The sequence below is a fragment of the Rhea pennata genome, chromosome 8 (genome assembly GCF_028389875.1).
Source record: "Rhea pennata isolate bPtePen1 chromosome 8, bPtePen1.pri, whole genome shotgun sequence".
Classification (NCBI taxonomy): Eukaryota; Metazoa; Chordata; class Aves; order Rheiformes; family Rheidae; genus Rhea; species Rhea pennata.
This window is the reverse complement of record NC_084670.1, coordinates 2,704,724-2,718,754: the sequence shown is the minus strand read 5'-3', so window position 1 is coordinate 2,718,754 and position 14,031 is coordinate 2,704,724. Positions and strand designations below refer to the sequence as shown.

The 14,031-nt window shown below is 42.7% G+C and overlaps 2 protein-coding genes across 2 annotated transcripts in view; one reads left to right on the top strand and one right to left on the bottom strand.

The window, feature by feature from the left end:
* RAVER2 (ribonucleoprotein, PTB binding 2) overlaps positions 1-2,084 on the top strand; it is a gene marked incomplete at its 5' end in the record, with an annotated part of 36,830 nt that extends 34,746 nt beyond the window's left edge. The window contains 1 exon segment of the mRNA XM_062581559.1: positions 395-2,084. Coding sequence (XP_062437543.1) covers positions 395-541 — 147 coding nt within the window.
* A 194-nt stretch (positions 2,085-2,278) lies between these two features.
* Positions 2,279-14,031, bottom strand: part of JAK1 (Janus kinase 1) — a 65,143-nt gene continuing 53,390 nt past the window's right edge. The window contains exons 13-25 of the mRNA XM_062580937.1: positions 13,299-13,445; positions 12,419-12,506; positions 11,747-11,874; positions 11,050-11,185; positions 10,606-10,757; positions 8,641-8,791; positions 8,068-8,162; positions 7,376-7,568; positions 6,598-6,722; positions 5,660-5,832; positions 5,086-5,203; positions 4,637-4,747; positions 2,279-3,988 (exon numbers count right to left, since the gene is read on the bottom strand). Of these exons, the coding sequence (XP_062436921.1) occupies positions 3,887-3,988; positions 4,637-4,747; positions 5,086-5,203; positions 5,660-5,832; positions 6,598-6,722; positions 7,376-7,568; positions 8,068-8,162; positions 8,641-8,791; positions 10,606-10,757; positions 11,050-11,185; positions 11,747-11,874; positions 12,419-12,506; positions 13,299-13,445 (1,719 nt within the window). The 3' untranslated portion in view covers positions 2,279-3,886. The remainder of the gene's footprint in view (positions 3,989-4,636; positions 4,748-5,085; positions 5,204-5,659; positions 5,833-6,597; positions 6,723-7,375; positions 7,569-8,067; positions 8,163-8,640; positions 8,792-10,605; positions 10,758-11,049; positions 11,186-11,746; positions 11,875-12,418; positions 12,507-13,298; positions 13,446-14,031) is intronic.

Genomic DNA, 14,031 nt, shown 5'->3' with positions numbered 1-14,031 from the left:
CAGCTGCAAAACAAGTCCTTAAAAATCTTATTTGCAATGATAGCTGTACGGTGCCGCTGTACCCCATTCGCGGTTTTGAGTGATGCGGGTAAACCCGTAGCCTGCTGGTGAGCTGCTTTTGGGGGTGAGCATGGCTGGAGCTGCGGAGACCCTGCCGGGTACCAGCATGGCCACTGAGCTGCTGCGTCCAGCCGTGCCTGCGGAGCGTGGCCGCGTGCCGCAGCCCTCCCGGCACCGCGGCGCAGCCCGGTTTGACAGGGAGAGGGCACGAGCAGCGGCGCGGCGCGGCGCGGTGGGCGCTCAGCCCTGGCCTCTGGTCCTTCCCGCGCCGGAGCTGAATTTCTGGCGCCGCTCGTTCGGGATCACGTGTGGCTTTTTCGCTTCTCGTCCTTAGGTGGCTCCAACCAGGAGTGAAAAGCGAGGCTCTTCGTACCTCGTTTCCTCGCCGGACCCTGGCCCGGTGGAGTACGTGGGCCAGCAGATTCAGGGCTCAGCAGTACGTTACGCAGAATCCTCTCTTAAAAAAAAGCGTGTTTATTGAAATTTAATCAATCAATCAGTCCTGCCTTAAGGTATGACGGCAGGCTCCTGAAACCTCCGCTGTTTATTGCTGCCTTAGCTTCAGCCAGTGCTTCTTTCAGCGCGGGTTACACCGATCCCCGGAGGAACGCCCCTGTACGGCAGGCAGCGGCGCCGAGTGACCTGGGCGCACGGGTGAGCCCGAAGGCAGGTCGCAGCAGCACGACCGGACCGCTAGTTCCAGTTTAGTGCCCTGCTGAAATTAACAGTGGTTGGAAGCCCATAAAGAAAAAAAACGTGATGATTTTCAGTAACTTACTTACCAGCCAAAAGCAGTAAGAATACTGAGGAGGGACCTCGGAGCCTTGCCCTGGTTTTCAGGCTGAGAAAGTTAGAGGATGACGTTGTAATATCCCCCCTCCCCCCCCGAACTCAGAATGTGTTCTTTTTTTTGGGGGGGGGGGGGTCAGTCTTGCTTTTTCCAGGATTATGACCTCTGCATTTACAGCCTTTATATATTTTAATAGTTCCTCTTAATCCTGGATTGAAAAGATAGATATACCAAATGTATTCAGAGCCTCTGTGATGCTTTCAATAAATGTTTGTTAAAAGCGAGCTGCTATAGTTGTGTGCTGCCTTGCAATATCAAATCTGGTTTGAGCAGGTACGTGGTATTTGGCCTGAGCTATAACCTTTGTCTGCTCTTAGGCCAAGAATCCACAGCTTTTACCTGGCCTAAGTAATTTACAGGTTGTGAATGCATCTGCGTATGGTGGAAAGCCCTGGAGCACAAATACGTCGCGCAGCCGCCTAGCACTCGCGGTGAATTAGCTGTCCTGCGCTCTGCCCCGGGAGGGTGCCGGCAGGAAGGCCGGGTCGCTGGAGACACTGCGGGCAGCAGTCACGGAGGGGTTTGTAGAACTGAATTTTTCTCTTATTAATTAACTAAGCAACCGCAGCTAGTCTTTCTTTTCTGCTGTACATCCTTGTAGCTGAAGACTCTGAAATCACTATTTTTAGTATCAAAGTTCATGACAAATAAGCTGTGAGCCAGCCTTCTGTAACGGACCCGTGTGCAGTCACCTCCTTGGACCCTGCTGCAACGTGATTTGGACTTTTGATTCCTTTAGCCTTGAGGCCGTAACGGCTGGCCGGCTAACTTAATCGCTGTACAGACTACTGAAGCCATTTTTAAATACTAAATTTTTTTTTTAAAAAAAGTCTTAAACTCTGCATTTCAAGCTTTATGATGTAAGATGCATATTTTTAAAACGTACTTAAAAAAAAGAAGAAAAAAAATAAAAAGCAAAGCACTTCTTATAGGAAAGTAAGTAACTAAGTAAGTAAGTAAGTGTTGTATTGCATGGGCAGTATGCGATGCACATACTGGCAATAATTCCTTAAGATGGCGGGCTAGCAATGCATTTTATAGATGCTTAGTCTGGCTGGAATTCTACATGTACGTATTGAGACATTCACTTGTAATATTTTGTTTGAACTGTCTGTATATGCAACGTTCTCAAAGCGTTACCCTTTTCAATGAAAATAAATTGCTGGTGTATTTCTGAGTGGCTTTCTGTGAAATGGAGCATCTCTGGTGGTAATTTAATGTAGAGAAAGGTTGTTTTAAAGACATGTTCTGGTTGCCAGTGCTAGAGAATTAGTTACATTTTAAAAATAAAAAACTTCCTGTGTGGTTTATGATTAAAACAAGTATGCACATGGAGGAAAAAAAAACAAAAAAACTTTATTAGCTTTGTTTGTATAAAGAGTAACAAAGTGCTTATAGCTTTAAATCAGAGTCATAACTGACATACATACAAGAAAACAGGTAATACTGTAAAAAATAAATCTGACCTCGTTGCAGCTCATAATTACAGAGGGTATTTTTATATATATATATTTTTATATATATATGTATTATTTAAAGACATCTTTCAGTTATTGCCAGAATTATTTCCTCAAAGCATTTTCAAAATCCAGGTTTGGTGGGGAAAAAACATTAGTACCCAAGTTCTTGGACAGGGTCAGCAAAAGGTTTCCAGTTTGCGTAAAGGGTTGTTTATAAAGGCCTGACAGATTCACAAAATGACTACAGTGCCCTCCCGTGAGTGGCGCGTGGTTTAAATGCAAAGTCTGCTCCTGACAAAGAAAACACGTGGTCCCAAACTGGCCTCACCGGCCTCTGGCTTTTACTCCTGTTGTTAGCTGAACGCTGCTCTGCTGTGCGTATTGAGTCGGTGAGTCAAAGTAAGTCCAACGCTGTTGTTCAAAGCACAGCCATTTAGCACAAATGAGCCCTCTAGCTACTAACCTGTTTTGTCCTGAGTGTTTACAGAAAAACAGCTAAAATTAATTTACACGTTGGCCAAAGAAACCATTGACAAAGAATAAAAATCAGCAAGGCAAGCGCCCCTCCGGTGGCGCAGGCGGTAAGGCAGCGGGCTGCGTTTCGGGGGAGTGCGCCCACAGAATCGGCACAGATTCATTTCTGTTTCTAGCCCCAAAGTGGGCAATTATTATTTCCCGAGGCGCCTTTCACCGCGCTGTTGCTCGCTTGCATGACATGCTGCAGAGCGTCGTGTTTGCATGATTAACAGCGGCGTAACTGGTGGCAGCTTTAGCAGCTGGAAATGTGAAGGAGGGGAGCGATGTGTTAGTAAAAGCAGGCTATCAAGAAACTGGGTTTCTCAGTGAAATACGTGGCTAGTTACATACGCTGATTCATGGAGGGGAACATGACGTCAATTTCTTTTTTTAATGGCTAAGAGAGCTGTTACAAAGGCTTGATTATTTTATCTATCTTCTCTGACAGCTTGATAGTTCTCTGAGCTGTTTTTTTCAAATTTTTTACTAAAATGCAAGTAAGTGCACATGCCAGATAGTTGTCAGCCAGAATTAAAAAAAAAATTTTAATCAAGACCCCATTTAAAAATTATTAAATTGCTATAATAAGTTCTCTTATGTCCACTGGTTGTAGTATTCAAGGAATATATGTGAATAGCAGACTTGCTTGTTTTAAATGGTACAGGTTATTTGTACGCACTTAGAACTGTAGCGTTTTTGAAGAACGTTCTTTCAGTTTGTATTCATCCAGGATAGTTCAAATTGTGGCTACCTTCATCAAATAAACATTAAAAACATCTTGCAATAACTGGAGCAAAAGGAGTTGAAGCTATTTTTTTTTTCTGCTGTATCATTAATTTGATCCAACTGGTGACTAAATTAAAAAAAAAAAGGAAAACTGTTGGAAAAGGAATCCTTTAAACACATTAGCACAGTCAGAGTACAACAGTTAAAAAAATGAAAAGTCCTGGGCGTTGATGTTTCAACACACATCTGAAGTACTGATAGTACAAAAAGTGAATTATATCTTAGTCATAATCGTTTCAAATCCTTGAATGAGATTGTGAAAGGTTGTCCGTTCATCATGTTTGAATATCCAACACTTCCTCATCAGCTGGTCAACCTAACCAAAAAAAAAAAAGGAAAGAAAAGAAAAAAGAATAAAAAAAATTTAAAGGATGAATGAAACATTTAATTTGTTCCTCCAATAAAATGAAGGAAATGAAGGAGCAGATTCTCACTGCCAAGAAATGAAGAACAATACTGAAGCAAGGAGAAACATGCCAAGAACTGTGCTCAGAATCAGCAAGTATGTTACCTTTTTTGGTTGTTTAAGTAAAAGGTAGGTGTTTGTCTGACAGTGCAAAGAGTTGATGCAATAACAGTGTGAACAGTAGCTTAACTTCATCACACTTTCAGGAGTTTGGTCAAAATTACTACTGCGTGCCTCGGTAGGTCGCACCCCGGGCTAGGCCAGGCAGCTTCGCTGGCGGCTAGGGGCCGGGGACCGCCGGCCTGATGCGCCCCGCCGGCCACGCTGGCTCGGGCCCGCGCGGCTCCTGGGGCTGGGCGAGGGCTGCTCCCTTCCTCCGTTTTGACCTCCTGGGGCTCAGTAGTTCCAGCCATGCAAACACCATTCTAGTAACAAACGTAAACCATTTCCTACACGAAGTTACCGGGCCTGTTTGGCCGTGAACGTGTGGCACTCTCGCTGCTTATCTAGTGTGAGAGGAAGGACGAGAGCACTGTAAAAGTCCGGGTGCACAATTACCTCTTCGGGGCAGTTGGGGGGACGCGGCAAACGCTTTTCTTCTTGTAACACACGAACAAGTCGTGCTACTGTCATCTGGCCTTGGGTGGGACCAATCATTTTCAAGAATTCCTGTGTGAACAGCAAGAGTCAGCTGTGCCTTCACTTACTCTGTAAATCCATACTATTTAATGTTAAGAGGGTATTTTAATCTCTAAATGAACAGTAAATGCTTAGCATAGAGATCATACGCACCATGTACGCACATGAGAAAACAGTAAAAATCTGTAAAACTAGTTTCCTCACGAGGACATTAGTCACCACAACTTATCTTTGTACAGGGTCTTTAGTGAAGGACAACTATGAGGATTGTTTACGTACCACAGAAATTAATTCCATTTCTTTTTAGAAAAAAACCAAAACATCTAGTTTAAGGAGCTTTAACAGTAATTCCTCCAACAACCACTTACTGCCATTGGACTGGATTCTGAGTCACAGTAGGTAAGTAGTTCATACAACGTCACTCCAAATGACCAGACATCTGAGGCAATGTAAAATTTACTTTGAAGCAAGCATTCTGGGGCATACCTACAGAAAAAACACAGCTTGGTTTATTTTTTTTCAAAGCTGCACAGATCGACTCACATGTGCACAACCTGTATGCAGCGTTAACATAAGCTAAACAAAGAGGCACTGTGTGTATTTGCATAGTCGAATACATAAATTCATGTATCCATAGGGCCTGAGATGCCACAGGAGTAAGTGAACTAGGTACAACTGTTGGACAGCAAATCACTCTGAAACTAACAGAGACCAAAACCAAAATAAAGAGAAAATGGATCATCATTAAGTGCAGGAAGAGATAAATGGTGTAGTAGATTAGCAAGTCTACCACATGCCTCTTCCTTGTGCTCATGTCGTACATTTGTTTGTTTAGGGCTCTTACCAAAACAGGAAAAATCTTCAGGAAGCCTAAGTCTGGGGGAGCAGACAAGTTACTCTACTGCACAGTCTGGTCAATGAAAATAAGTTACATGTTACTACCAAAACACAGGGCTGTCGAGGTCATCTTTGACCGTGTAATACTCCTTATCGGTCTCAATTGCTTTGGTGAGTCCAAAATCTCCGATCTTCACTCTGTTCTCACTTTCAACAAGGACGTTTCTTGCTGCTAAGTCACGGTGAACATACTGACAGGACCCCAAGTAATCCATTCCCTAGGAGGGAAGAAAGCCTTTTACGCTAGTTTCTCTAACAGTGAAGTTGCTGTTTGTCTCCCAACTTCCCTTTCAAACGCTCCCTTGCTTGTATAACAATATTCTAGCCAAACTTCCCATGGCAGGAGCTCCTAGCATTGGCACTCTTATTGGTCCTTTTCTTACGCCATCCTCCCTCTAAACTCTGCCTTCGGGTTCCTGAGCTGTTAAGACTGTTTTTCTTGTTTCTGAATTGTGCTTTTTTCAGCAGACCATCCACTGTCTTTGGACCCTTCTTGCCATGGCAACAGGTCCTTTATACACTACTAAAATCAGTTGTCTGTGTCTAGCCCTCTTCTTAAAACTGTCCAGTCCACCATAATCACTCAGCTACAGCCTCTTGCAGGAAGCACGGGGCTTTACGTAGTCTCACTTACTGCGTTGTTTACTGCACCTCTTCCTCACGTTAAAGACGCTGCATTGCTCCTTCCTTCTCGCCAACACACCCTTTCTAAATGCTGTCCTCCCCTAACAACTTCTTAAAGTGATCTTTCATGCAAGGGAAGCTAGCAGCCATGTAATTATTCCTTTGCTGATCTCTGTGCAAATAGCATCTGAAACCCTGGACAAACTGCTTCAGGATTCAGGTCTCTGGAGACAAAGCAAGGAGAACGGACTTGTTCACAAACTGAGCTTCTCTGCCCCCGCCTCCCAATTACTCTATGAAATTAAACATTATTTTAAGCTAATCAACCAGAAAAGTTAAGGTGCTGCTGCCAAGCTCACCTCGCAGATCTGAACTGCGTATCTGAGAAGTTGTTTGAGGTTGATTTTGTTCTTGTTCCGTGGGAGATACTCCTTTAGGCTCCCAGAAGGAAGAAATTCCATGATGAGTTTAATCCCACTTCCACCTAAAAATGTAATATATGTTTTAATTTGCAGGCATGTAGCCCTTCTCATGTCATTACCACCAATAATTATTGTACGTTGCTTATAGCACTGGTCAACTGTTACTCTACAGTAGCACTTATTCAGCAATATCATATGGCCACAGCCAAACACTAGCCAAAAGTCACCAACTCCCATTAGCAGTCACTGCTGAGAGCTGTACAAATCCAGAGCAGAATCTATTCCAGACAGCATCGATATCATCCTTAAATACTGACTTAAAAAATCATTATTGTAAATGTAAAATATAAGGCATGAGTTTCTTTTCTATGAATAATAATATACGCTTCTAATAATGACCTGCGGGTCTATGGGGTTATAACTGGGCTGCAATGGTCAACTCACTCCCGGAACACAGACCCCAGTCTGCCCACCTGCTCATTGCTTTTAATGGATTTGGTGAGAACAGCAACCACTTTGGTCATGTCAAAGTTAGCTGAGCACAAAAAAAGGCAGGAGAAGGACTTCAAAGATAAATTGCTGCTTCTTCCGTGAAAGAGAGATCTAACTTAATAAGACAGGAAGCAAGACCATGTGCTTTGTAAAATGCTGATTAAAAAAAAAAAAAAAAAAAAAACTTAAGCCAGGTACTTCAGTATTTGACATAAGGATTTACCATCTTCTGTGCAAATTCCCTTATACTTGACAATGTTTTCGTGATAAAGATTCCTCAAGATTTCTATTTCCTTCTTAAGGTCAGCAATGTGATTCCCTCCACTCTCCGGCTTTAGAGATTTAACCGCCACTTGTTCCCCTGTATTGTCGCCTTCTGGATCGTATCTGCAGAGTTCCACCTTGCCAAAGTGACCCTAGTTGTAAAAGAAGGGATAGCGTTACTGCTCACCAGCCGAACTGTCACTGCTGCACTACCTCGGGCGTTTATGATTCATGTCTTCCTGTTGTGACGCAGAAAGCACATACTGCTATGTACACACGCACACACGAACGCTTGCTTATATAAAAAACACAAAGACCAGAAACTCTGCTTTTAGTAACAAATTCGCAGTTCAGATCACTGTGTACTAAACTTCCACCAAACACTGCCCAGGTTTCCATACAGAATACGCCTCCTCTCTACAGCTGAGTTAATCACGTATTTTACACCACCTTTAGCTCCGAGTAGACTGGGTGTGTACACAATTCCTCCTCCTCGTGATGCCCCAGCTACCCCCTTCCGGAGTTACCTGTTCAACGAATAATGCAGCCACTCGTCATGCTCAGCCCTGACTGGACTTAAGGGCAAGCCAGCCCAGAAAAGCTCTATTTCTGCTTTCCAGTGTAGGGACCTAAACCTGACATGCCACCTACCTCTCCCAAGTCACGGATTCTCTTCAAGAATCGTTTTTCAAAGAGCGTGGGATCGACCTCTGCAACAGGCTTCTTCTCAGAGACAATATCAGGATCTGAGAGTGGAAAAAAAGAGTCCCAAGTTAGTTAGCAAGGACATCTTGGTCTTCACACTTGGAGACAATCCGACTCCTTTCCAGTCCCCCGCTGCTCGTGTGTGTCTATCCCTACTGTCACAAACTTTTCTTATTCTTATCCTGCCTACTTCTTAACAGGGAATTCCTTCTGTTTGCACATGCCAGCCTTTCACTTGGTGATCTTCTGCTCCCACTTTGTGGGTTCCTTGCTGGGTATTCTTCCAGATTCAGTTTTCTCATTTGCACAAGTGTCTGGTTACACTTATCTACAGAAAAGACTATTTCCGGTGTCTCAAGAACACAACATGCTCCCATCACTACAACTGAACACAGCCTGGTTACTGCCGCCACACAGTGTAACTCTCTACTAGACTGCTGTTGTAAGGTGTCCAACCTGGCCAAACAGACTGATCTTCCTTATCCAACCCTCCACCTGGTGAGCCAGGTCATGCCTTACTTTGCTCCTCCAGTTTGTTGATGTCTCTCATAATTGCTCTGAAGAAGGGTCTCTGGTTGGGGTCGTAGTTCATGCACTGCTTCATCAAGTCAGCCAGCTCCTTGCACGACGGTGTTGCCAACACAAAATGTCCCTCGTAGAACCGCTCCTTCTGTAAGGTATAAATGGAAACTCCTGCATGTATTTTGGCTTTTAAGTGAATAGACTCATGCTTGACATGAGAAGATGTGACCATAAAACACTTATCTGTGAGCTGCTTCTTAAATTCAGGAAAAAAAAGAAGAAAAAAAAGCCTCCTTTGCAGCAGTAATGCTAAACCGTCTGCCAGTAGTACTTATTTCTGCTGAGCCTAGTGTAGTTTGGAGTCTTGGAACACCTGAAGCTTCTAAAACATGCTGAACATTTCACCTTTCAGAGTTTGTTTTTCTGATAGCAGTACTTCTGGTTTGGGACCAATGGTTGGCTGGAAACGCGTACTAAGGAACAACGCAACACCAGCTGCTCTTCGCAGTCTCTGGGGAGGTAACAGCTTTGGGGCAGATGGGATGAGGGCAGCTTTGTGCATTTTCTAGAGCTCTGCAAAACTACCCCGGCTGCCCGCCACACGCTGCCCAAGCAGCAAGTTCCTTTCAGCTCTCTCCTGCTAAAGCAACTCAGTGACTCAAGTACTCAGCCATTTCCTTCAAACACGTAGCAGCTGCTGTCTTGCTCCACTGTAGTCTTAACACAGCAAAACTTCAAGAGAGAAAAAGCACATATGGAACATATGCTGAGGAACTCCAACAGTGATTAATACAAACAGCTAGCAGTAAGGCAGAAAAAAGTTTTTTTTTGTTTTGTTTTGTTTTGGTTTTTGTTTTTTTTAACTTTCTGAGCAAGCAATACAGTATCCCACAGGAGACTGGGGAATAGTCTGAACTAAGTCAAACAGAAACAAGCAGGGACAGAAAAACCTAGGTACTTCTAAGCTGAAGCTGTCAGTTTACAACAGAGCATCTTCAACAGCAGAAATTAAACGTGGTTATTTCAGAAGCTTCTTCCTACATGGTAGAAAAAAGGGGATCCTTGAGGGTGACACATTCCTTGTTCTTCCCAGCTCCATCAGGAAAGAAAAGATGGTGCAGACAGTGAAATCTCAATATTGGGGAGGCAGTGGGAGAGCAGACACAGGGCCAGCGAAAAGAGCAGCAGCCCTCTGGGAGAAGGAATCACTGTCCCTCCCTGAACAGCGCAGGTGTTCACAGCCCTGGCTAAGAACTACAATGGATACTGGAAATGGCCCTTGCTGAAGGAGAATGAGGAGGAGGAGGAGGAACACATCAAAACCAGGACAGATCAGTACTGTTTAGTAGCTCAGAACTGCAATGATTCAGAAGAATATTTGAATATATCAAATTGAATGCACAACTGCTACACACGCAATGACCTACTGTACTGACTGTATGATTTGAGTCTGGGGAGTGTAGTAGGATTACACCTGCAAGAAGCAGGCAAAGGTATCTATCCAGTGCTGGCTGAGTAACACTATGCTCCAGCACTACAAGCTTGATGTCATCTTCTCACCTCTGTGCCCGTGTGGCTAGTTTCGGCTGTCAACACCAGAGGTGGCTACATGACAAGGTGGCTTATGTGACTACCTGCAAAATGCTTTGGGCTGGACAGAAGGGTTAGGAGAGGACAGGTGCAATCAGAAGCATAAGAAGTTCTTTTTAACTGTTATTATGCTGAGTCTTGGAAATCACCAACAAGGTCAGTAAGGAAGCAATAATTAACAGTCTTTGTTGTAAGGCTATGAGTTCCTGCTGCAATCTGAAGTAATTTGGAGGAAATCAGCTTCTTTTCAAGTCCATCTGAGCTAATTTTCCATAAGAACTTGAAAGAGACCCAAATTGAGTATGGAAACTAAAGTGCCAAAAGAGAATGCATCTGAGATTTCAAAGTAGGGTTTATGTAAAATGCTTTTACCTCTGCTAATGTCTTGTCTTTCAGTGGTATTTCTCCATTATAGCAGATTTCCCACAGAGTTGTGCCAAAACTCCACTTATCTGCTGCAATGCTCAAATTTTTCGAGTCTTCAACACATTCAGGTGCAATCCAGGGGATTCTCTCAACACATTCTTAGATAAAACACAGAGTTAAAGCATTTTAGAATTAATAGCAAAGGCTAGACATCCAGAAATGGAGATTCCTTCTCTATGGTACGAGCACAGCTTTTGAAGAGAAATGAATACAATAAGCACCCACTGTCAGCAACAATCCTTCACTTCTAGTGATGTAGTTTTCATCACATCTATGAAAGATGATTCCATCTAATTTAGGTGGAATTACCATCTACTCACTATAAATCATATCTTTTCCCTTCTCCTCTCCCACCTTGCTGAAGAGAAAATTCTGATTCCTGTATCATACCTTGTCTGGACAACACAGTTATTGGAATTCCTGGGTCACTCAGCTTTATGAATGGACCATACTCTGTGTCAATTCCCTCTCTTGCCAGTAGGATATTTTTAGTACACACATTTCCATGTACCAAATCCTTATCCTCCTATAGCAAAGGAGAAAGAGAGTACAATGAGTGCAATAATTCATCCATTCTGGTCTGCAAGTGCTCTAATATCCCTAGCATGGGAGAGAGGGGTGTCAATGTAAACTATTCCAAGTTGAAATCCAACAATGTAGCTTGGAAAAAAATATCCTAAAGAGAAACAGGAAAGGAGGAGTAGGGAAATGTACTGTTCGGATTTTAGCATTTTTATTCACAGACCATGATGCATTTTGGGAAGAAGAGACCAAAATTATGCCTTCTTCACAAAGAATATAATTGCAAAAAGAGAAAGCTGTGAATTTTCCAAGAACATACAATGAGCTGGTGGTAAATGCAAGCACATGGGCTATTTGGCGTGCTCACAGAAAGGGATCTAATCATCTTCTCTGAAAGCCTTTCTCTTTATTTAAAGCAAAATAATGAATACAAAAAAAAAATCTCCTATATTGCACAGTGCTACTACCTGAAAAAGGAAATTCATTTAATTACTAAAGCACATTAAATCCACATGGTCTTAGGCTGCAAGGCATAGGCAACACTTTTCTCAAGATGTCTTCTTACCAAGTAGCTTAGTGCGCTTGCTAGTTGCTTGGCAACTTTGAATTTCCAAGGAGTTGTCAGAACTTCACTTTTCCGATGCATAAACAGATCCAGAGGCCCAAATTCCACAAACTCTTCAACCATGATATCTACAAAGTCAGATGCTTTTTGTCAGTACTGCAGTCACCACAGTGTCTGAGACACCTGTTATCACCTTCATTTTTCCCCAGGGCAGTTGGTTATAGAGTGCCTGTATTTCACATTCTTTAAAAAATTATTTCACTGCTCAGGAACAGTCCAAATCAAAAGGCGAGAAGAGAGGCTTTACATAGTAAATAGTAAATCTGGAACAAAGCACTCCAAAGGCCATAAGGCTGAGCCTCACCAGAAAAATAACTTCTATTGGGAGAGTGGTTTGTATTGACTCTACTACTATCACTCCAGTTTTCTGACTTCAAGGAACCTTCTTGTAAGGCACTTACTCGGCACCAGCAGGGAAAACCTCTTAGTGGCAGGGACTTTGCAGCCGCCTTGCTGTTCCAATTTCACTTTTGTCTGCATTAAGAAAACATGTAAGAGACCCAGCTGCTAATCACTCCTCCCTCGGCACCAGTCCTGAGCTGAATGGCTGCTCTGTCCTTACCAACCCTGATACTTAAGAGTCCTCTCCTTAAGGAGGTTAACTGAACTCACTTTCCACATCACGGACACAGACTCCATGGAGGAGGACGATGTGCTTGTGAGAAACTTGCCTCATCAGGCTTGCCGTTTCAAAGAATGCCTGTCAGAAAGCGAAAGAGGTCAGCCATTAAACTGCTGGTGATCGTGGCAGCCAAGCATTTAAAGAAATACAAACCATCAAGTAACAAAAACATTCACAAAAGATCATTCTGTTTTCTAGTAACATGCAGGATCAACAAGGTAGGGATGTGCCCCCACTGTAGTAACACGGTAGTAGACTGCTATCACAGATGTGTTGCTCTCGCTCTCATAAAGCGACCTTCTTCACTGCCCTGCTCCAAACAAACACTAAGCATTAGCATGCCTTGTACGCCGCCGCATTAGCCTCTCTTACTAGATGCTTAAGTAGGATGTAGATCAAATAACATGCCTCTGGCCATGCTGGTAACAGAACTGAGGACAGACTCTCAGCCCACGGTGGAGCTGGGAGTTCATTTCTTGCAGCTAGTAATATTCTCACTGAACTGCATGGCTCTAAATTGACACAGTTCAAAGATATTGGGTATCCCTATGTATCTCATACCAGGGCATGATAAGAGTCCATTGCCCTTGTGCTTATGGTTGCCACATATGCAGACTAAACTATAATTCTCCTTCCTGTCTGATGAGATCAACTTACCAAAGCACTTACTCAAAAGTGCTGATCAGTGATGGATTTTACTGCCTAAATTGGTGAGATATACCTTCAGCATTTTTCCTTTCCCTTACAATACAAACTTTTTTTTTGGCAAAGCTAACCATATACAATGTGGTGAGCGATATTTATAGTATAATGTTTGCAGCATAATAAACCAAAAAACCCAATGAACAAAAACAAACAAACAAAACTTGCCAAAGAAATGTCTCTGTGGCTAGGGTCCAAGACTTTGAGGAGGACTTTAATCTCTTTTTCATTTTGATACCCTTCATTCTCATCATCTTTGTAGTTGAGAATCCCTGAATAAATCTGTGTTCTTGTCCCTCTTCCAAGATGTTCACCCTAAAACATAACATACCATATATTTTCAAGCCAGAATATGAAACAAACAAGCGAAGATTTACATGAACAGGTGAATCTGTACTCTATCCTATCTCTCAGAGTTAGCCATCTACTTGATCTAGCTACATGCAGATGTAAAAGTATTACAAAGTGAGAAACAAATGGCAACTTGTTATTCTTCCCTTCACTCTTCTGAGTATATTCACCTCTGTAAACTTATTTGACACTAATGGGATGTTACACCTCCATTAGCACAAAACAGGTTCCGAATGACTTAATGTCATTAGACTAAGCATCAAACCAATAAATAATAACTAGCCTCTTATTTACAATAAGCAGCTATTGATGCAATATTTAATAACTTCCCCAAAGTTATAGGGAGTAGTATTTCAACAGAACACTTTGTTCAGGAAAGTCATTTCCTCCTAGATAGCAGGGGATTCCTTTCCAAGATATTTTTGCAGGAAAAGTTCGTATGCTGATTGTAAATATACCAATCAAAACCAATCCACATAATCTACATGTGTCTTCCCCAGTCAGTGACACTATGTACAAAGAAAAGAAGTTTTTTGTTTAACTGAAGCAG